Source organism: Pan paniscus, chromosome 22 (assembly GCF_029289425.2).
Source record: "Pan paniscus chromosome 22, NHGRI_mPanPan1-v2.0_pri, whole genome shotgun sequence".
NCBI classification, from domain to species: domain Eukaryota; kingdom Metazoa; phylum Chordata; class Mammalia; order Primates; family Hominidae; genus Pan; species Pan paniscus.
The window spans coordinates 33,041,026-33,063,953 of record NC_073271.2 but is presented as its reverse complement, the minus strand read 5'-3'; the positions used below and the strand labels follow the sequence as shown (position 1 = coordinate 33,063,953).

General features: G+C 44.5%; 1 protein-coding gene across 4 annotated transcripts in view; it reads left to right on the top strand.

Moving 5' to 3' along the window:
• Positions 1-22,928, top strand: part of HLCS (holocarboxylase synthetase) — a 237,071-nt gene that overhangs the window by 38,709 nt on the left and 175,434 nt on the right. For all 4 annotated transcript variants that reach the window (XM_008977660.5, XM_008977663.6, XM_034947982.3 and 1 more), the window contains exons 3-5: positions 12,782-12,944; positions 14,385-15,328; positions 21,455-21,637. In XM_008977660.5, coding sequence (XP_008975908.3) covers positions 12,893-12,944; positions 14,385-15,328; positions 21,455-21,637 — 1,179 coding nt within the window. In that variant the 5' untranslated portion in view covers positions 12,782-12,892. The remainder of the gene's footprint in view (positions 1-12,781; positions 12,945-14,384; positions 15,329-21,454; positions 21,638-22,928) is intronic.

Sequence of the window (22,928 nt, the reverse complement as noted above, 5' to 3'; positions counted from 1 at the left end):
GAATTGTTGACCCAAAGAACTTAATACAATTCTTTTTTTTCACAGGAAATTTGCTTATGTTCCTTGTACTTGATCAAGGCATTCATTAAAGGTTTATTGAGTGCCTGTTATATGCCAGATTGTGTGCTAGGTAGGGTTGGAGGCATGTGTTACATGGAGATGAAAGATTCATTCAGAGATGACATTCCCTGTTTGTAAGGAGTTCACAGTGTGGGAGAGCAGAGAGCTAAGTAAATGAACAATTAAAGGTCACCATGTTAAGTACTATAGAAGGCATGGATAGGGATTATGGGGGGGACCTACTTAGATGCGTGAGGTCAGGAAGGACTTTCCAGGGTAGATGATGTCTGAGGTTTAAGGTAAAAATAGGTGAAAGGAGGAAAGGACTTCCCAGGTAGAACAGCATGTGCAGATGCACAGAAAGCATTTGCACCTGGCCCCTGCACACAGCTCAGTACATTTGGAGTCTGCATTCACCTGAGTTGGGGAATGGCCCTAGATAAGGCCAGAGGGGAAAGCAGGGGCTGGAATGTTGTGTTGGAAATTACCTTGTTATGGTGGTAGCTTCCAAGAACATGGCCAAGCAGCCTATTCCAGCAGTCACAGAATAGAGAGGCTCATAGGCTGAGTTAAGATGCTCGAATCACATTGTTTATCACATCAATTCAAAACATGCAGCAAGAAATAAGGGGAGAGTTCTGGGATTGGTTAACACTTAGGATCAGGTGCCTATGGAATGGAAGCAGCACAATCTGAATCCTGGGCCATGCAGTGTTCATACATGGAGTCCTGTCTCTCTGCTGCATCAGCCTTCCCTGCCAATGGTGTCAGCACAAGGACTAGAGCTGAAGTTACACAAGGGCCCAGAAGGTGGAAGGTGCTTTGTTGGAGATATTTGGATATATATGTCTGCAATAGCTGTGGCTTACCAGAGACCTGCTGGGATGCTGTGTGTGTTTTTTCATGTGTTTCTAGACAGTATATAAATGGGGTCAAAATGGGTGGCCAAATTAAGGATGATATAACTGTCAAGTGGCATAGTTTGTGTCTTACTAATATTTAAGATTTGATAAGATTGGCCCTGGTCAGCCTGGGCAGCACAGCAAGATGCTGTCTCTACAAGAAATTAAAAAAAAAAATTTAGCCAGGCATGGTAGCGTATGCCTTTGGTCCCATCTACTTGGGAGGCTGAGGTGGGAGGATTGCTTGAGCCCAGGAGGTCGAGGCTGCAATGAGTCCTGATTGCGCTATTGAACTCTAGGCTGGGTGACAAAGCTGTGAGACCCTGTCTTTCTCTAAAAAAAAAAAAAAAGATTGGTTCTCCCGTGACTTTCTGCCTAGGACTAACACTCTGGTTTTGTCCTTTTTATCTATGTTCAATGCACATATGTTCCACTTATTTTGTCTGTCTTGAGCGTGTCTTACAAGCTTTTGACTCACTATGAGTTTCATCCATGCTATTGGTTTTCTTGTTTTCTATGTGGCAGAATTGAATATACTCAAATTGGATGGCAAATGGACATAATATATACATCAAAAAAGGCTTATATGTGTTAACCAGGAATTTGGACTTGATCCCAGGGACAGTAGGCTAAAACTATTTTTTTTTTTTTTAAAGCAGAATGATCAGATTTGCACTTTAGGAAGGTCACAATTCAGGCAGATTGCAGAAGGGATCGGAGGGGAGCAAACCTGGAACAGATTGTGGCCACGTGGGAAAAGATAATGGGCTTGATGAGTGTTGGGAGTAGGAACGCTGAGATAGAGACATGTCCATACTGGTTAGGAGGTGATGGCCTGTGGGTGGATGGTGGGTCACTTGTGCAGATGGGGAATGTAGCAGGAAGGGCTTAGAAGGCTGTTGTCAGGAGTGCAGTTTTACACATTGTGTTAATCAGATTGCTGAAGTAACAGATAAGCTTAGAATCCCAGTGGCTTCTAACAGTGAATCCTAGTTTCTTGGGTATGTTACTCATGCTCAGCAGGTTCGCTGCTGCTGTTTCCAGCTGTGATTCTGCTTTGAGCTTTCTGCTCTCTACATCTCTCTTGTGCAGGGTCCTGGGCCAAAGGAGCATGCCCATTTAGGGACATGTCATTCTCATGCAGAAGGGGAAGACTAATTGCTGGCACAATCTTGTTGCAGCGCATTGAAGATGGCTGCAAATTCTTTCCTCCTATTGAGAGGTGGAGTCACTTCCCCCTCCCTTGAATCTGAACTGACCTTAGTGATTTGTGTGTCCATTGGGACATGGTAGAAGTGACATTCTGAAAATTCTCAGGCCAGATCATGAGAAACCTTGGAGCCTCCATCTGGGCTCTTGGAACATGCCATCTGGGAGTCCAGCTCCCATACTGTGAGGAAGCTCAAGCTGCCCTGTGGCGAGATCCACATGAAGGAGAAGGACATGTGGCTCTTCGTGGACAGCCCTGGCTGAGCTCCCAGCTGACAGGCAGCTCCAGCTCAGTGACAGAGGCATCTTGAAAGTAGGTCATCCAGCCCTGGTTGAGTCACTCTACCTGATGCCACATGGAGCAGAGTTAAGCTGTTCCTGCCCAGTCCTGTCCAAATTGAGATTTGTGAGCAAAATAAATGATTAGTTTTAAGCCACTGAATTTTGGGGTGGTTTGTTACACATGAGTGGGTAACTAAACCACTTGGGATACCTCTTAAAACTCCTCTTCTTCCTCAGCTTACATCAGTGGAATGGGGGGATGAGGTGGGAGGTAACTGTGGATGTGAATGCAGCACACCTTAGCAGGCCTCGGCAGTGTATCGGCTGTCTACAGAACACAATAATAACATTCTTCTGTGTGGCAACAAAGATATTTATTCTCATAATATTTGTATTATTTTCTCAGTTATTCAGCGAGACCTGCCCTTTCCCTGAGCATCTGGTCAGTCATGGTTTCGCAATTCCTCTTTTCAGCTCCATCTGGGTTAGTTGACTATTTCAGCTCCTGCTTGCAGTGACTTTGTGATAACTCTTAACGCTGTTACTTGATTTTCCAATACCCTTAAAAGTGCCATAGGGTATATTGTCTTTTTTTTTTTTTTTTTTGAGACAGGGTCTCATTCTGTCATCCAGGCTGGAGTGCAGTGGCATGATCATGGCTCACTGCAGCCTTTACTTCCTGGGCTCAATCCATCCTCCCACCTAATCCTCCCAAGTAGCTGGGAATACAGGCGTGTGCCACCACACCCAGCTAGTCTTTTGTTTTTAGTAGAGATGGGGTTTCACCTTGTTGCCCAGGCTGGTCTTGAACTCCTGGGCTTAAGCGATCCTTCCTGCCTCGGCCTCCCCAAGTGCTGGGATTACAGGCATGAGCCACTGCACCTGGCCTGTCTTTTTACATAATATCAAGTGAAAGTCAATTTTGTAGCTCTCCTTTATCCTCTCTATTTCCAAACACAAAAGACAGCAAGGATAGCCAAAAGTTAAAAATAACCTTTTCCCTTTAGTCTTGTATTTTCAAATTCTTTTTTTTTTTTTTTTTTTTCTAGACGGAGTGTCGTTCTGTCGCCCAGGCTGGAGTGCAGTGGTGTGGTCTCGGCTCACCACAACCTCCGCCTACTGGGTTCCAGTGATTCTCCTGCCTCAGCATCCCGAGTAGCTGGGACCACAGGTGCGCGCTACCATGCCCGGCTAATTTTTGTATTTTTAGTAGAGGCGGGGGTTTCACCATGCCATCCAGGCTGGTTTCGAACTCCTGACCTCGTGATCCACCTGTCTCGGCCTCCCAAAGTGCTGGGATTACAGGTGTGAGCCACCGCGCCTGGCCCTGTATTTTCAAATTCTTTACCTCTGCGTTTCCAGCCTTGCTCCATCCAATTTGTTACTAGAGCTTTTTAACAATTTCACGTTGAATTAAGATGATTTGGAAGAGGAGAAACAAGAGTCAGAAAAATTAGCAGCATCCGTGATCTGACTCTGGGTACCAGTGGGTTGTTGAGATTTCTGTTCCCCACTCACTGCAGAGCTGCTGCCTGCCAATGCCCCCTGTTGGGCAGGGCCACCTGTGCTAGTTTAACCTGGGGTCTTTCACTCCCGGACTGCTTCTTGGATGTGAGTTTTAAGTTGAGCAGAGAAGATATGCCTTGCCTGCTGCCATACATTGTAACATCAAGTCAAGAGCTTTAGTTACTTAACAGATTTCTGCTGGCTGCTATTATAGGAGGAAACTCCTTTGTTTAGCGACAGCCAGGGCTTCCTTAGCTTTGATCTTTGGGAGTGAGCCTTTTGCTTGACTTCCCTTCTCTTTTCCATGCCTTTGTTTCCATCTCGAAGTGCAAATTTAAAGTGTCCTGTTTGCCTTTATCCACTGGAAGGCAAACACCCTGGACGACGTATCAGTGACCGCGGTTCTGCTTTGATCGGAGCACCCAGCGCTGCTTGAAGGCGTTTGCATGGTCCATGGCTCATGGACCACGCTCCTAGAAAACGGAAATGCACTTAGGTGAGGAAACAGTTGGCAGAGTGGAGAAACTTGATCCGGGATGTGTGGATGTATTGTTCTTTGGGCTCTTCCGGTCCTTCCTCTTCCTTTGTTTATCTCCTGCCTCATTCCTCTTCAGAGGTGTGTGGGAATTTCATCATTGGCTCCTTTTACACTGCCAGTGCCTGCTACCGCAGGGGGCTAAATCAATGTTTTTACAGCTAAATTCCGGGTTGAGTCTCCATTGGCTGAGCGGTTCTCCTCCTTCTTTGATTGCTCTGAGGACAATGGTGCCTTTAGCTTCCCGCGGGAGGTTGCCCTGTTCGTTTCCCTGTTTCCCACGCACCTTCATCCCAGAAGTCTGCCCTGCCACGGTGTTAGTTTATCTTCTCATCTTCCTGAACTGACGTCCTTTCCCCCATTCCCAAAGCTGAAATCAACGAACTCTCTGTCCTGAATCAAAGATGTCATTTCTGAAATGTAGGACTCTGCTGAAACATTGGGTGGGCCTGACCCTCTAGGTGAATTCTGCTTCCCTTGGCTGTGTGTCTGCGAGGAGGTGGGAGAAGTAGGTGGTAAAGTGGAAGGAAAGATACAAGTAGAGCTAAATGAAAATTCTGGAGTTTCTCTTTGTCCAAATATTCTACACAGGTTAGTGAGTTGGCCATAAAGGCCTGCGTTTATTCTTTTCCCCTCAAAGGCAATGTTTCTCAAGTTTTTTTTTTTCATGATTGTTTTTCCGAGGAGAATAATTAAATTCAAGTTCACTCTGAGAAGAGAAATGAGCTACTAAGGAATAAGATTTTGTTGTGGGGGGCCGGACATGGTGGCTCACACCTGTAATCCCAGCACTTTGGGAGGTTGAGGCAGGAGGATCGCTTGAGCTCAGGAGTTTGAGACCAGCTTGGGCAACATAGCGAATTCCCGTCTCTAGAAAAAATACAAAAATTAGCCCGTCATAGTGGTGCATGCCTGTCGTCCCAGCTACTCGGGAGGCTGAGTTGGGAGGATTGCTGGAGCCCAGGAAGTCGAGGCTGCAATGAGCCATGACTGCACCACTCCAGCCTGGGTGATAAAGTAAGACCCTGTCTCAAAAAAAATAAAAATAAAAAATAAAAAAGTTGAGGGATAGGATTGAGCCTTGGAGGGCCACAAACTGTTGTAATGTCTAAGATTTTTTTCACCTCCCCATTCCCTGCCAAGTTCGGTTTTTGCCCACTAGGGATGATGTGGTTTCTCATGAGGTTACTTGCTCTAAAGGACTTTATATTTTGGAACCATAAGAGCACCCTTGTGGCCCAGGCACTTTATGGATGATCCCTTTTAGTGCTCCCAGTAACCTTCCAAGGTAGGTGTTCTTATCTCTACCTTACAGACAGGCCATTGAAGCATGGGGAATTTGAGTAGCTTGCTCAGGTCACACGCTCTTAACCAGAGGAGCCAGGATTGAAGTTTGGGAAGTTGGGCTGACTAGGCTGTGCTGGAAGAGTGTAGAGACAAACAAACTGCCTGGACTCTTTTCTTTTTGTTTTAAAAAATTGAGATATAATTCACATGAAACTCACCCTTGAAAAACAATTCAGTAGTTTTTAGTATATTCACAAAGTTGTGCAATCATTAGCATTATCTAATTCTAAAACATTTTCAGCACACTAGAAAGAAACCACACACTTGTCAGCATTCACTGTCTGCTCCCTGACACCTCAGCTCCTGGCAACTGCGAATCTACTTTCTGACTCTAGATTTGCCTATTTTAGATACTTCATGTAAATAGCCTCATAGACTGTGTGACCTTTAGTTGTTGGCTTCTTTCACTTAATGTAATGTATTTGAGATTCATCCACGTTGTAACATGCATCAGTAGTTCATTCTCATTCCTTTTTATGGTTGAATAATAGTCCTCTGTATAGATATATACATTTTATTTATCTGTTCATCTGTTGATGGACATTTGGGTTGTTTCTACCTTTTGGCTATTGTGAATAATGCTGCTGTGAACATTTGCATACAAACTTTATATGTGGGCATATTTTTTTTTCCTGAATGATGAAAAATGGCCATGAAAGTATTTTTTTAGTTGTATATATTTATGGGGTACAACATATGATGTGGTTTTTTCTTTGAGACAAAAAAAAAAAAAACCCAAAACCTGTAGTCACCATGACATACAGTAGATCTTCAGAACTTATTCATGGAAGGATTTTAAGCAGAGGAATAGTGCAACATTTTTATTTTTTTGAGATAGAGTCTCGCTCTGTTGCCCAGGCTGGAGTGCAGTGGCACGATCTCCGCTCACTGCAAGCTCCGCCTCCTGGGTTCACGCCATTCTCCTGCCTCAGCCTCCTGAGTAGTTGGGACTACAGGCGCCTGTCACCATGCCTGGCTAATTTTTTGTATTTTTAGTAGAGACAGGGTTTCACTGTTAACCAGGATGGTCTCGATCTCCTGACCTCGAGATCCACCTGCCTCAGCCTCCCAAAGTGTTAGGATTACAGGCGTGAGCCACCGTGCCAGGCCAAGGAATAGTGCAACATTTTTAAAGGAATAATAACATTACCCTGGTGACTACGTGAAGAACGTCTTGGGGAGAGCCAAAATGAATGAAGGGAGCTTGACGAGGTCATTCAAGTATGATGATGGAGGGAGGTGACCCAAAAACAGGATGTAGAAACATAAGCCAACTGTCCACTTAGTGATGCTGACTAAATCTTATTAGCTGAACAAATGGAACAACAACAACAATTAAAAAACCAAAACCAAAATCAAAACAAAGAAGCAGGAAAAAAAATAAAGAAATTGTCCTTACTAGTTTTGTTGTATATTTTTAATTGAGGTATAATTTATATAAAATAAAATGCACAGATTTTAGATGCACAGTTCTGTGTGTTTTGATGAATTTATACACCTAGGTAACTGCCTAGGTCATTAAGACATGAAACATTACCATCACCCCAATGCATTTGTCTTGCGCCTCTTTCTATTCAATTCTTTCTACTTGGGCCACGAATCTTTTTGACATGGTAAATTAGTTTCTCCTGTTCTAGGAATTCATAGAAATGGAATTATACAGCATGTATCCTTTGGCATCTTTTTTTTCCACTCAACATAATGTTTTTGAAATCCATCCATGTTGTGCATATCTCAAGTTTGTTTCTTCCTGCTGAAAAGTATTCTTTTGTATGAGAATCATCCTAAACCATTACAATATGTGACCTTTTGTGTCTGATGTCTCTATTTTGTAGAGATGAGGAACCAAAAGAATTAAAATGGAAGCTTGGAGAATGAACTTGGGATTCTGAAGTGTAGAAGCAGTATATGTTCAGATCTTGGCAGCAGCCAAAATGAACTATTTTGGGGCCACTGGAGTGGTCTATAGGGTCCCTACCACTGGGGCCTAAGTTTAGTTGGAATGAGGGTGCCTGATGATCTGTGCAAACTCTAGCATGGGCCTCATTTGGGGATGTGGGTAGTGTGTCCATATTTCCCTGAGAAGGATTGGTCTTGACTCTACCCTCAGATTTTTTTTTTTTTTTTTTTTTAGACAGGGTTTCACTCTGTTGCCCAGGCTGGAGTATAGTGGCATGATCACAGCTCACTGCCTCAACTTCCCAGGCTCAAGTGATCCTCCCACCTCAGCCTCCTGAGTAGCGGGGACTACGGGTGCCCATCAACACACCTGGCTCCTGGCTATTTTTTGTAGTTTTTCATAGAGACAGGGTTTTGCCATGTTGCCCAGGTTGGTCTTGAATTCCTGATCCTTCTGCCTCAGCCCCGCAAAGTGCTGGGATTTACAGGAGTGAGCCACTGCACCCAGCCTCATTCTCAGATATTTGCTGTTGTTGAGCTTCTTGTTTTTGCCAAATATGCTTGCATTTGGCTTTCTTGAGTTTTGCTCCAAGGTTTTTGAGCCAAACCTACAGTACTTTTGGATCTATTTCCATTTTGGAGACCATATCTTTCTGAAGGCTGGGGTTTGGGTATACGTTCTTATTGAACAAGTTCAGATCTTCCAGTTGTTTCTCAGTGAACGTAGTTTGTTTCTTTTGTGAAGGCCTCTGGAGCTTGCCTTTAGGAAGATCCTCTGAGCCTAATCTAGATGTGGTCGTATGTTCAGGTCCAGTTATCTTAGGTATATACTGGGGAGTAGAATTACTAGATCATATGGTAACTCTATGTTTAACTCTTTGAGGAACTCCCAAAGTCTTCCAAGGCAGCTGCAGCACCTTAATTTCTACCAGCAGTGTATTAGAGTTCCAGTTTTTCCTTGTCCTTGTTGGTATCTTTTTTGATTCCAGCCATCCTAGTGGGTATGACTTTGTGTCTCACTGTGGTTTTGAGATGCATTTCCTTCGTGACAGATGTTGTTGAGCAGTGTTTCTTGTGCTTATTGGGCGTTTGTATATTTTCTTTCTTTTTTTTTTTAAGATGGAGTCTCGCTCTGTCGCCCAGGCTGGCGTGCAGTGGCGCAATCTTGGCTCACTGCAAGCTCTGCCTCCAGGGTTCACGCCATTCTCCTGCCTCAGCCTCCCTAGTAGCTGGGACTACAGGTGCCTTTGCCAGGTGCCTTACATCCTTTGCCCATTTTTAAATTGGATTGTCTTTTTATTGTTGAGTTGTAGGAGTTCTTATATGATTTGCCAATACTTTCTCCTATTTTTTTGCGTTGTCTTTGCATTTTCTTGATATCTTTTGAAGCACAAGAATGTTTGATGAAGTCCCATTTATCTGTTTCTTCTTTTGTTGCTTCTATTTTTGGTGTCTTATCTAAGAAGCCATTGGTTGATCAAAAGTCATGACAATTTATGCCTGTGTTTTCTTCTCTGAATTTTGTAGTTTTAGCTCTTATATTGAGGTCTTTGATCCAGTTTGAGTTAATTTTTGTACGTGGTTTGCATGGTGTGAGGAAGAGGTTTATCTTCATTCTTTTTTTTTTTTTTTTTTTTTGAGACGGAGTCTTGCTCTGTTGCCCAGGCTGGACTGCAATGGCACAATCTCAGCTCACCACAACCTCCACCTCCCAGGCGGGATTGCAGGCGTGAGCCTCCGAGCCTGGCCAGTTTCTCCTTTTTCTAAAAGAGGTCTTTAACACTTCCCTATCTGTGGTTTTTTTCTTTTTCTGTATCAATTTAATGCAAATCTGAGTCTTTTAAAGTTTAATAGGTTTTTTTTGAGACTGTTGCCAGGCTGGAGTGCCCAGGCTGGAGTGCCAGGCTGGAGTGTTGGCTCACTGCAACCTCTGCCTCCTGGGTTGGAGCAATTCTCCTAGCTTCAGCCTCCTGAGTAGCTGGGATTACAGGCGCCTGCTCCCACCTAGCTAAATTTTGTATTTTTTTTTTGAGACAGTTTCGCTCTCATTGCCCAGGCTGGAGTGCAATGGTGCGATCTCGGTTCACTGCAACCTCTGCCTCCCGGGTTCAAGTGGTTCTTCTGCCTTAGCCTCCTGAGTAGCTGGGATTACAGGCACCCGCAACCATGCCCAGCTAATTTTTTGTATTTTTTAGTAGAGACAAGGTTTCACTATGTTGGCCAAGCTGGTCTCGAGCTCCTGACCTCAGGCAATCCACCTGCCTTGGCCTCCCAAAGGGCTGCGGTTACAGGCGTGAGACACCGAGCCCAGCCAATTTTTGTATTTTTAGTAGAGATGGGGTTTCACCATGTTGGTCAGGCTGGTCTCGAACTCCTGGTGGTCTACCTGCCTCGGCCTCCCAAAGTGTTGGGATTACAGGCATGAGCCACCATGCCCGGCCTATGTTCATTCTTTTACACGTCAGTATGTAGTTGTACTAGTACCATTCGTTGAAAAGACTATTATTTCCTTATTGAGTTGTCTTGGCACCCTTGTCCAAATTCAGTTGTCCATGAATCTGTTTATTTCTATACTGTCAGCTTTGTTCTCTTGGTCTATATGCGTTAGTCTGTTTTCACACTGCTAGAAGGAACTGCCCAAGACTGGGTAATTTTTAAAGGAAAGAGGTTTAATTGACTCACAGTTCTTCATGGCTGGAGAAGCCTCAGGAAATTTACCATCATGGCAGAAGGCAAAGGGGGAAGCAAGGTATGTCTTACATGGTGGCAGGTGAGAGACAGAGACAGAGAGGAAACTACCAAACACTTTATTGATTGATTGATTGAGACAGAGTCTTGCTCTTTCACCCAGGCTGGAGTGCAATGGCATGATCTTGGCTTACTGCAACCTCCAACTCCTGGGTTTAAGCGATTCTCCTGCCTCAGCCTCCTGAATAGCTGGGATTATAGGCACCCACAACAACGCCTGGCTAATTTTTGTGTTTTTAGTAGAGACGGGGTTTTACCATGTTGCCCAGGCTAGTCATGAACTCCTGAGCTCAGGTGATTCGCCCACCTTGGCCTCCCAAAATGCTGGGATTACAGGCATGAACCACCGCGCCTGGCCCAAACACTTCAAAAGTATCAGATCTTATGAGAACTCACTATCACGAGAACAGCGTGGGGGAAACCGCCCCCAGGATCCTGTCACCTCCCACCAGGTCTGTCCCTTGACACATGGGGATTACAGTTCGAGGTGAGATTTGGGTGGGGACCCAGCCAAACCATATCTCTATATGTCTATGCTTATGCCAGTTGGACGTTGACTTTTGAAACCCAAGTTGCTTGGATGAGCAAGGACCCTGGGGGCAGAAGTGGTGTGTCTTGTGGGAATACCCCTTTCCTCTGTAGGTTCAGGATTTATCCCACACTTGGCCTGGAAGTTCACTATTATCTAGTCTGTTCTTCCAGACTTTTAAGGTAATGCTTTATTCATTTATTTTATCTAGCATTTAAAAAATAGTTTTTAGGAGGAGTTAATTCTAAAATCCTAGCCCACCAATATCTAAAATAGAATTCAAGCCAAGTGTGGTGGCCCGAGCCTGTTGTCCCAGCTACTCGGGAGGCTGAGGCGGGAGAATTACTCAAGGCCAGGAGTTCAAGACCAGCCTGGGTGATAGAGTGAGTACTCATCTCAAAAAATAAATAAATACAAATAAATAAAAATGGAATAAAAAATTATTTATCTATAATTATGAAATTCGGGGCAGTGTGTCCCTGAGAAGGTATCTTTAGGAAGTAGAGCAATCATTCATGGCATCTTAGAAAAAGACTGTGCTGCTCACTGCTGCTTTTAAAGCCACATTTGTGACAGCTAATAAAAGCAGCTGTCGGTAATTGAGTACTTTATTCCAGTCAATCTAAGCTTTTTACTGGGGCATTACATATACTCTTTGATCTCATGAACACAACCAACCTTTAAATTATATTTATTTATTTATTTTTTTTGAGATGGAGTCTTGCTCTGTCACCCAGGCTGGAGTGCAGTGGCACGATCTCAGCTCACTGCAACCTCTGCCTCTTGGGTTCAAGCGATTCTCCTGCCTCAGCCCCCTGAGTAGCTGGGACTACAGGTGTGCGACACCACGCCTGGCTAATTTTTGTATTTTTAGTAGAGTATTCTTGTTTTACAAATTAGGACGCTGTGAGGGTCAGAAGCTTGCCCGAGGACAGACAGTGATGATTAGTTGCCTTTGACTCGGCCTCAGACCCCTGACTGCAGCGCTGGGCTCTTCACCTCACAGGCTGTCTTCTCCATGGGAACCCTCAGAGAGAGTATGGGTGTTCCAGGCCCCAGTGTCACAGTCTTCTGTAGTAAGAACTGGAAGGCTAAGCCGGGTGTTTTGCCTGCTCTCTTTCTCCCTGTCCCCCTTGTGGTAGGAACGTGAACCTCCTTACAGGGAGGAACTGTCTGGAGAGTCTTTTTGGATTGTTCTCACAGTTCGAGTGCAGGGACCACAGGGGAAGCATGTTTTAAATCCTGATTCCTGGACTTCAACTCCAGAAAGTCCAGTGCACCAGATAGGGAGGGAGTCGTGCTCAGGACTCTGAAGGTCTCATGTGCTCCCTGGGAGGTCAGTTGCACTTGGTCTTGGACCACACTTTGAGAAAAGCGGGTCCACAGGTTACATTGAAAGTAATTGGGTATTGTGGACTTCTTGTTCTCTCCTCTTCTCTGTTTTTAAAGGGCAGCATGGTGTTTTTCCAGTGTCTGGGGAATGTCCCTTTATCTTTTAATTCCTTAAAAAAGTGGAGACTTCAGTTACTTTTAAATGAGAGAGTTATATTTAGTGTTTCGTAAGCACGGTTGTCAGGTAGAGATGAGAATGCTGAATTCAAAACAACTCTGATATTAGTAAAATGTAATATCCAGTAATTTGTTATTAATGACTGTAATTTAGTGGTAGGAGCCTCAAGGGAAAAATAAAGTATCTGGTTATTTTAGAGAAGAAAAATCTCAACCTGTCTTTTCCCACCTCCTCCCTCTCCTGCTTTTTCTCAGATTGTCAAGTGGTCAGACTGTTGTTTGCCATTAGCTTGCAGACCTGGGGATCCTTATCGGCTAATTGCTGAAGCAAGTGTGGACAACTTCAGCAAGCTGGGGGTGGCGTTCATGGAAGATAGACTCCACATGGATAATGGACTGGTACCCCAAAAGATTGTGTGTAAGTAACTTTAGAAAATGTTTTTATTGGCCAGGCATAGTGGCTCATGCCTGTAATCCCAGCACTTTGGAAGGCCGAGGCAGGAGGATTGCTTGGAGCCCAGGAGTTCGAGACCAGCCTGAGCAGCATAGACCCCTATCTCCAAACAAACAAACAAACAAAAAAATTAGCTGGGTGTGGTGGTGCATGCCTGTGGTCCCGGCTACTTGGGAGGCTGAGATGGGAGGATCACTTGAGCTGGGAGGTTGAAGGCCACAGTGAGCCATGATCACGCCACTGCATTCCCATATGGGTGACAAAGTGAGACCCTGTTTTTATCATAGTGGGACACTATAAGTTATTAGCTTAAGGACTGTTGAGCACCCTTACTGGTATGACATAAGGGCTATGCTTAGTTTCAGTTTAATTCAGTCCACAGGTTTGATTTTACTGTAATAATATACAATTCAGGCATGTGTCAAGATTTTTTTGGGGGGCCGCAGGGTACATTTTCAGTGCTTATTAAATTTCTTAAACAAGAAGTTTTCATGACTGCATTGCTCAGGAGGTGGCATTCAAATTCAGAACCCATATAATATTTATTTCACATAGTTTAATACAGTGTAACTAGTGTCTAGACTACAGTTCTGATTGAGTGGGAAGCATAGCTAGCGTTACTATGAAGTTCTAAATCAAATCGCTTTTTACTTAAAATATATGTATCACAATTTCTTGGGACAAATCGTTTTTCAGGAAACACACAAACTGTTCTTCCTTAATTAGACTTAAAAGCAGGCTTTTTATGTCTATAAATGTCTTCTTTCATCTGATGGGCAAATAAATGTCCCTTATCAGCTTTGGAAGTTTATGTAAATCCCTTAATATCCAGAATCACCTCGTACATGTCTCTAATACCATGTCCGACATATAGCAAGTGCTCAATAAATGTTTTTGAATTAGTGATTGTCAACTTATGTTCCAGTCCTGAGACAAGATACTGGAAAGAGTCTTCTCCCATTGATCCTATGGCATGTCCTGAGAGTGACATTTCACTGGGGCGTGCTGGGGTAGACTCTAGATATGTGTCCTTTTTATTGCTCAGTTTCATTATTGTGAAAGAGAATAACACCCAAGAAATAGAATCTGTAAGTAAGGAGGCAAAGGCACCTCTCTGAATCTCACTTTCTTCACCATTCCGTAAGAGGGTCTTAGGTTCTCCGATAGGTATAAAAGATGTTGGGCAAACTGCTGATTTCACTTGGGGTCTTCAGGTGGGAACAATTAGTGTTTCCAAAGGATGCCCCCGAGTTGAGGGGGGATGCAGGTGGGAGCCGTGCCAGAGGCTGTCCTGGAATGTAAGTCCCAGAATGCAGAGAGGGTGATGAGATTCTTGAGATGAGCTACGTGTCATACAAGAAGTGTTGATTAATTTTCTGTCTCTCTCTCCTATTCGTGCCTTAGCGGTGCACTTGCAGGACTCCACTCTGAAGGAAGTTAAGGATCAGGTCTCAAACAAGCAAGCCCAGATCCTAGAGCCGAAGCCTGAACCTTCTCTTGAGATTAAGCCTGAGCAGGACGGTATGGAGCATGTTGGCAGAGATGACCCAAAGGCTCTTGGTGAAGAACCCACACAAAGGAGAGGCAGTGCCTCTGGGAGTGAGCCTGCTGGGGACAGTGACAGGGGAGGGGGCCCTGTTGAGCATTATCACCTCCATCTGTCTAGTTGCCACGAGTGTCTGGAACTTGAGAACAGCACCATTGAGTCAGTCAAGTTTGCGTCTGCCGAGAACATTCCAGACCTTCCCTACGATTATAGCAGCAGTTTGGAGAGTGTTGCTGATGAGACCTCCCCCGAAAGAGAAGGGAGGAGAGTCAACCTCACGGGAAAGGCACCCAACATCCTCCTCTATGTGGGCTCCGACTCCCAGGAAGCCCTTGGCCGGTTCCACGAGGTCCGGTCCGTGCTGGCCGACTGTGTGGACATTGCCAGTTACATTCTCTACCACCTGCTGGAGGACAGTGCTCTCAGAGACCCATGGACGGACAACTGTCTGCTGTTGGTCATTGCTACCAGGGAGTCCATTCCCGAAGACCTGTACCAGAAGTTCATGGCCTATCTTTCTCAGGGAGGGAAGGTGTTGGGCCTGTCTTCATCCTTCACCTTTGGTGGCTTTCAGGTGACAAGCAAGGGTGCACTGCAGAAGACAGTCCAGAACTTGGTTTTCTCCAAGGCTGACCAGAGCGAGGTGAAGCTCAGCGTCTTGAGCAGTGGCTGCATGTACCAGGAAGGGCCCGTCCGGCTCAGCCCCGGCAGGCTCCAGGGCCACCTGGAGAATGAGGACAAGGACAGGATGATTGTGCATGTGCCTTTTGGAACTCGCGGGGGAGAAGCTGTTCTTTGCCAGGTACTCAGGGCAGCATGGATTTGGTGATCTTTGGGTATCTGTGGGTATTTTTGAGAGGGAATATGTCTTTTAAAGGTACACGCTTAAAAGTTTCAGGAGGTCGTGTGCTGCGGGCTGTTTTTGAATATTGGCTGGGAGCTTTTGCTGATAGTGAGCAGAAAGTTTAGTTTAGTTCAGGGCTTTCTTGAATACGCTGATTAACCAAAAGACTTGTGAGAGAGAAACAAGGCAGCTGTCAGGGTTAAATGAGCTTGCTGGTTAACTGAGGCTTAGTCAGAAAATTCTCGTTTTGTTCTTTACTAGTAATGATCTTTCTCAAATACATCGGTCTGCTTTCTCGCCTTAGAGCACCCCTTCGTTAATATAATTGAGTCTTTATTTAAGGTAGGAAGTTGAAACCATCAGGGTAGTGATTCTAGACGTCAGTGACCACTGCGATGAAATACTGCAGTTGACTGCCAAGGTAGTTGGTGTTAAAAACATCTTCAGGTTCCCAGTTCCTTTCTTATGTTTTGTCACTCTTCCAAGTGCTGAAAAGAAAAACTTCAAATAAGAGAATATTGAAGCTACTTAGATTTGTGGCATACTAATACATAGGTAGGGGGAAAATGGAAAGAGGATGAAAGGAAAATGCTAGTTTCTTTTTCTTGTGTAGGAGATCCTTTGGCTCATCTTCTTTTTCCTTTTAGCTTTTTGTTTGTTTAAGCAAACGGTAGCGGATAAACTATTTGAGAATTCCTTGTCATTGACTCCAAATCTTTTAATCCTTAGGGGAAAAGGTTTTCATTAGAGTTAGATGAACATTCACTTGCCCTAAAGGATTTGATGCTCTAGTGAGAAAACTACGCAGATGTAGATATTTTGTCCAGAAGACTTCCCAAGATAAGTGTAATTGATTTTGTTTTATTATAGGGATCTTTTTATTGAGATAGAGAATTGTTTCCTTTTTTGTTTTGTTTTCATTTTGTAATGCCTTGTCTTGTTCCAGTTCTCCTGGAAGCTAAGTTTCTTGAATTTTCTGGCCAAACATTTTTTTCCAGAGAGTATATATTTGTTTCTTTACTATTCTAAAGCCAACTCACTTGTTCTTAAGATAATACTCAAGCAGAGATGCTTAAAATTAAGGAATTTGGACATTAGGACAGATGAACACATACAGCCCAAGCAGGTTTCCTGCAGTGCTGCAGGCCACATGAATTAGCTTTTGGAGGCGTAATAAATGTTCCTCTTATCTTTTTCTCTGCAAATATTGTAACTATAGTAACTGCATATTCTCAGAAAATCCACTTAAAAACCCGACTTCCTAGAGCCATATTTCAGTTTTGAAGAGTGAATTTTACCACCCCTGAGCACAGACTTGTACTAGAAAATTGATTTGGCACTGTTGTGATCCATTTCTCCGAGTTACATAGCAAATCTGCTTGCTGCACCATTTAAATTGACCCCATTACTATCATAAAATTTGATACTGCAGTGCATTGCCCTAGAAAAAAAAGGCAATATGATGCAGCTTCACAAATCAGATTCAGAGGATTAGAATGTCATTTTTGATTTTAAATGACTTCCAGTCTTCTGTGTGACAGGGTCACTGTTTTCTCCACAGGCCTGTGTCTCTGTGATACCTTACTGAGATCAAAAAATAAATATTATCACAGGCTGGTTAGTTTCCTCTTTCCCTGTTCAATTTCATAGTCTTCACCTTTGTAATAAATCTAGTAATGATGTAACCCAATAAGAGGAGGTAAAGTATTTCAAGGGCAGAACACAGCTGCACCCTAGGCACTGGTGTCCCAGCCAAGTAAGCTGCAGATTTGATGCCTTTGCCATTCATAATAATAAAGAAAGAGAGGAAATGTTTGTATGCTCGCTGTACTGATCAAGTTTACAGGGAAAACTTAAGGCTGTGGATTAATGCTGACATTTGACTGTCAAATGGACCAGGAATTTGCCATGAAGTTGTCCACAGAAAATCTTTAAAAGGGATTTTAAAAGATTTTGTTTTCTTGTTTAGCTTAGCACATGGCAGCAGTGGGTCGCCTTTGATGACAGAGTTTCTCAACCATGGCACTATTGACATTTTGGGTCAGAGAATTCTTCGTGGCAGCAACAGTCTTGTGCATTTTCGGCTGCGGAATAGCATCCCTGGTCTCTCCCCACTGGATGCCAGTATCACCCTCTCCACGCATTTGTGGCTGGAGACATTTTTTTAGTTCCGGTTTTCGGTCCAACTAAAAAGTCTTATTTTTACAAGAAGCCAAGTTACAGAAATAGACCTGTCATTATGGTAACAGGGTTACACTCAGAGAATGAGATTCTAGTCCAGTACCTCTGTGGACGAGGAGTACAAATCTACCACCCACACACTCCAGTGTGCCATTTCTCCCTGCTAATTGGGAGCATAGAACCAGAGGTGGCCTCTTTTCTTGTTTCCATTGTAGAAGCACCTACATCTTGAAACCCTAAGACAGTGAAGCCAAGCAGTTCTCGGGGTTTCAGCGGCCATCTTCCCCCTTGTCTCCAGGAACTCCTCCCGCTTGTAGCGCCATCCTGTTTTCCATCCTGGCATTGTTCTCATGTGAAAACGAGTTCATACAATTCACTGCGTGTGCGTCTTGGCTACTCTGTGTATTCACCCTGACCAGTGAGTCCACATGCATTCAGTCGAGCACCCCTCTCATCCCTTCGGCTCTAGTGGGAACAGAACTTGACTTATTTCATTTCTGCCACCTGTAAGGGTTAATCTCCGGGATAGCCGTGTGCTCAAGTGAATTAAACGGGTCTCGCCGCTATGCTGTTTGTCTATACTGGCATGGCTTTGTCCACCGGAGAGGAGAGGTACACATTTAGGGTAGAAGTGCACTGAGTAGGATACAGATTTTTTTTTTTTTTTTTTGAGACGGAGTTTCATTCTTACTGCCTAGGATGGAGTGCAGTGGTACGATCTCGGCTCACTGCAACCTCTGCTTCCCGGGTTCAAGTGATTCTCCTGCCTCAGCCTCCCAAGTAACTGGGATTACAAGCATGCGCTATCAGGCCCGGCTAATTTTTTTTGTATTTTTAGTAGAGACGGTTTCACCATGTTGGTCAGGCTGGTTTCGAACTCCTGACATCAGGTGAGGATACGGATTCTTTAGAGGGTTTTGCTTTTCTGCCTCTTCCCCTCTCCAGGGCTGTCTACAAACAGGCCCACCTGACCTGTTGTCCCATGATTGGCATCCTCAGTCTTGGAGGAAGCAGCCAGCCTGCAGCCAATCAGCTGTGGTTTGGGGACCATGTTGGACGGTGCCCTGCAGACCTTTTCTGATTGGCCTCAACCTTTATTTTTTTGAGCCGGAGTCTCACTCTGTCACCCAGGCTGGAGTGCACTGGCACCATCTCAGCTCACTGCAACCTCTGCCTCCCAGGTTCAAGTGATTCTTGTGTCTCAGCCTCTCAAGTAACTGGGATTACAGGCGTGCGCCACCATGCCTGGCTGATTTTTGTATTTTTAGTGGCAGTGGGGTTTCACCATGTTGTCCAGGCTGGTCTCAAACTCCTGGCCTCAAATGATCCTCCTGCCTTGGCCTGCCAAAGTGCTGGGATTATAGGCGTGAGCCACCACACCCAGCCAAGCCTCAACTTTTAACATTTGGTTAGTATATTTGGCTTGGTTAAGATAGGAATTGAGAGATTCTAAGTCGCCCGAAAGCTGGCATTATGCTTTTTATTTTCATAATACTTCTATAATATCAGGCTAGAAGCTTTGCATACAGTAGGCAAAGCTGAAACAAAATAAGGCAGACGAGCTCAGTTTGCTTTTCTGGGTACTCAGTGTTCTGGCAACCTCCAGGCTTCAATGCTCATTTAAAATCTGATCTCAGGGGAGCTAGAGGTTCCAGTAAGTTCCTTCATACCCTGACAAAGGCTGTTGATAGGTGGAGATATTTTAATTTTAACTAGACAACAAAGCCTGAAGTAACTAGGTGAAGTTCCAAATCTTAAAATTCAATCAGGGGAAGGAGGGTGGGAGGAAAGGCCTTTCTGGTGTCCAAGAAATCGTACACCTTCCTCAGTAAGTCCTCACTTAAAGTTGTTGATAGGTTCTTGGAAACTGCACCCTTAAGTGATACAATGAAACCACTGTTACCACAGGCTAATTGATATAAACGAGAAGTCAGTTCCCATAGTGTATTTCTGGTCACAAAGACATCACCAGACTTCCAAATAAAGGCCAAAACACTGAAACACTGAAATAAATATGAATTATATGTACATTTAAGAAAGATTAATAAAAACAAAGATAATTATTTACCTAATTATTTCAGTTCAGCATGGTGGGTGGCCGCGTGGCTGGAGCTCATCCAGGAAGCTCAGGGTACTGGTGGGGGAGTCAGCCCTGGCCAGGATGCCCTCCCATCACAGGGCACACTCACACCCGTACTCACACTTGCTCAGATCAGGACCATGTAGACGCATCGGTTCACCTAATGTGCACAGCTTGGGGATGTGGGGGGGAAATGGAGAAACAGAGAAAACCCGTGCAGACATGGGGAGAGCGTACGGACCCACAGACAGTGGCCCCGGCTGGGAAGTGATTTCTTTTTCCCCTCATCAACATCATAACAAAATGACTTTGAGTGAAACATTATTCAAGGACCTGCTGTTTTGAATTCCTGCAAACTCTCTCTCTCTTTTTTTTTTTTAAATGGTCGCACTCTGTTGCCCAGGCTGGAGTGCAGTGGCACGATCATGGCTGACTGCAGCCTCAACCTCCTGGGTTCAAGGGATCCTCCCAGCTCAGCCTCCCAAGTAGTTGAGACTACAGCCGCACCACCCACGCCTGGCTAATTTTTGTATTTTTTGTAGAGACAGGGTTTCACTATGTTGTCCAGGCTGGTCTGAAACTCCTAGGCTCAAGCAATCCTCCCATCTTGGTCTTCCAAAGTGTTGGGATTACAGGTGTTAGCCTTTATACCCAGCCTCCTGCAAACGCTCTTAAAATGATGAATAACGCTGCTCTCTTCCTAGGTATTGTTTTCCAGTTATGGCTAATAGGCAAAATGGAAGTTTCCAGCATGACCCATTTGCCTCCCTGAACTCACTAGCAATTAGGTTTTCAGCATAACTGTCTTTCTAGGTCTTTTTTTTTTTTTTTTTTTTTTTGCGATGGAGTTTCACTCTTGTTGCCCAGGTTGGAGTGCAATGGAGCTATCTCAGCTCACCGCAACTTCCGCCTCCTGGGTTCAAGCAATTCTCCTGCCTCAACCTCCCGAGTAGCTGGGATTACAGGCTCATGCAACCACGCCTGGCTAATTTTGTATTTTTAGTAGAGACAGGGTTTCTCCATGTTGGTCAGGCTGGTCTTGAACTCCCGACCTCAGGTGATCTGCCCGCCTCGGCTTCCCAAAGTGCTGGGATTACAGGCTCATGCAACCACGCCTGGCTAATTTTCTATTTTTAGTAGAGACAGGGTTTCTCCATGTTGGTCAGGCTGGTCTTGAACTCCCGACCTCAGGTGATCTGCCCGCCTCGGCTTCCCAAAGTGCTGGGATTACAGGCGTGAGCCACCGCACCCGGCCCTAGATATTTTGTTCCTATAATCAAGTTAAGTAACTTGGGGAAGGTCATATGACTGATGAGTGTGGAACATCAGTACCTGGAGAGAGACGATGACTGTCCAGGGTCATTTCCACCGTGGCCCCTCAGCCTGACAACCAAAATTTGAGTAGGCTCTTTGGAATCGTTCTTTTGTTGGCCATGACTTTCCAGATATACAGCTTCAGAGTTTATATGCTATTGATAATTAGAAAAATTCACGTTCAAGTTTTCTCTTGTGGGTTATACTGTGTCCCTTAATTTTCAGAGGAGAGCAAAGCTATGAGCTATCTGGGTGTGATGTGCTCACTTGGAGAAGAAAACTGGTAAAGAAATTTTTTGGCCAGATGTGGTGGCTCATACTTGTAATCCCAGCACTTTGGGAGGCTGAGGTGGGAGGATCGTTTGAGCCCAGGAGTTCAAGACCAGCCTGGGCAACATAATGAGATCCTGTCTCTAAATTAAAAAAAAAAAAGAAAAAGAAAAAAGAAACTGTTTTTCTCATTGCCTGTGAGTGCCCTCAGTTTACACAGTGCTATCTTTCCCCTTCAGGTGCACTTAGAACTACCTCCCAGCTCCAACATAGTGCAAACTCCAGAAGATTTTAACTTGCTCAAGTCAAGCAATTTTAGAAGATACGAAGTCCTTAGAGAGATTCTGACAACCCTTGGCCTCAGCTGTGACATGAAACAAGTTCCTGCCTTAACTCCTCTTTACTTGCTGTCAGCTGCGGAGGTGAGTTGTGGGCTCAGCTGGGCAGAGCGCGCTGTGACGTGGCCCTCTTCACAGTGGCGACCCGTTGCCTTAATTGTTTTATTTTGGTTGGTTTTGATTTTTCATTTCTGTTTTGACTTCGGGTTTGGAAATCATCTTCAAGATGTGCAAATATTCATTTTGTTGGGGGAGGATTATATATAAGAGAGGGACAACTAGTAGAGTTTAGAAAGGTGTTAAGTCTGCAGGTGTGGCCCTTTCCACGTTAGGGGAAGAGGGTCCCTGTGTCAAGAGTATATTCAGAAACTGTAACTTTATTCATTTGGGATTGAAAACATTTGTTTTGATTTGAGCCACTTTCAGCAAATCTTTGGAACAATCACATTTGTGCTAATGTCTGCCATCTTGTGGCAACAGCGCTCTGGGTTTCACATCTGTGAGTCGTGTCTGACAGGAAAATGCCCACGGAGCTGGGAATGTGTTTGGGAATTCTCTTGGCCCATGCCTGCACTTGCTGCCTGTGATTGATACCTGGTTTTGGGCAGGTCACCAGATTCTCCAGGTGTAGGTTCTTGCTAATCCCCCTGCTTGGCCATACTATCAGTTTCATAGTCATTGTGACAAATTATTTTGTCTATTTCTGTTGTCTTCTCTGAACAGACAAATTTGTGAGTTGAATGACATAACCATGTAGTTTCTGCAAACACCCAATAGTCTAGGTGACTTTAAACACTAAACTTACCTACTTTCTCTTGAAACGAACAAATTATACCTCTCATCCCAACATTTTTTAAAAAGGAGGCACTTTCTTTTGTGTTACACTGTGTCCCTTAGTTTTTGGAGGAGAGCAGAGCTATGAGCTATCTGGGTGTGATGGGCTCACTTGGAGAAGACAGATAGAAAATCTGAGAGCACTGCCAGTCCCCTAGACCTTCTCTGTCGTCTTTTCCTGGGGATGGAGGGCTGGGGCTGGCTACCTTAGCCAGTGCCTGCTCTGAGGCTCCCAGCTGGGGAAGTCCGGGAGTGAGGTGGCCTGGCCTTGCCCTTGGCAGAGCTCCCTGCCCTTTCTCGGAGTTCTGATCATGCTGGTCTTCGGACTTGACCTCCGGACTCTTGGACAGAGTAGTGGATAGGAAGAGTGGCCCTGCCCCAGGTTATTCTCTTGTGAGAGGAAGTTTGGAACTCTTGGCATTTCTGGTGTATTTAGGATGAGTATAACCTGAAATACCCATGTCAGGGCTTTGTATCATGTGTCTGCTTATATTCAAGCACACAACAGATGCTTCACATTTTTGTCCTTCCAGTTTTTTAA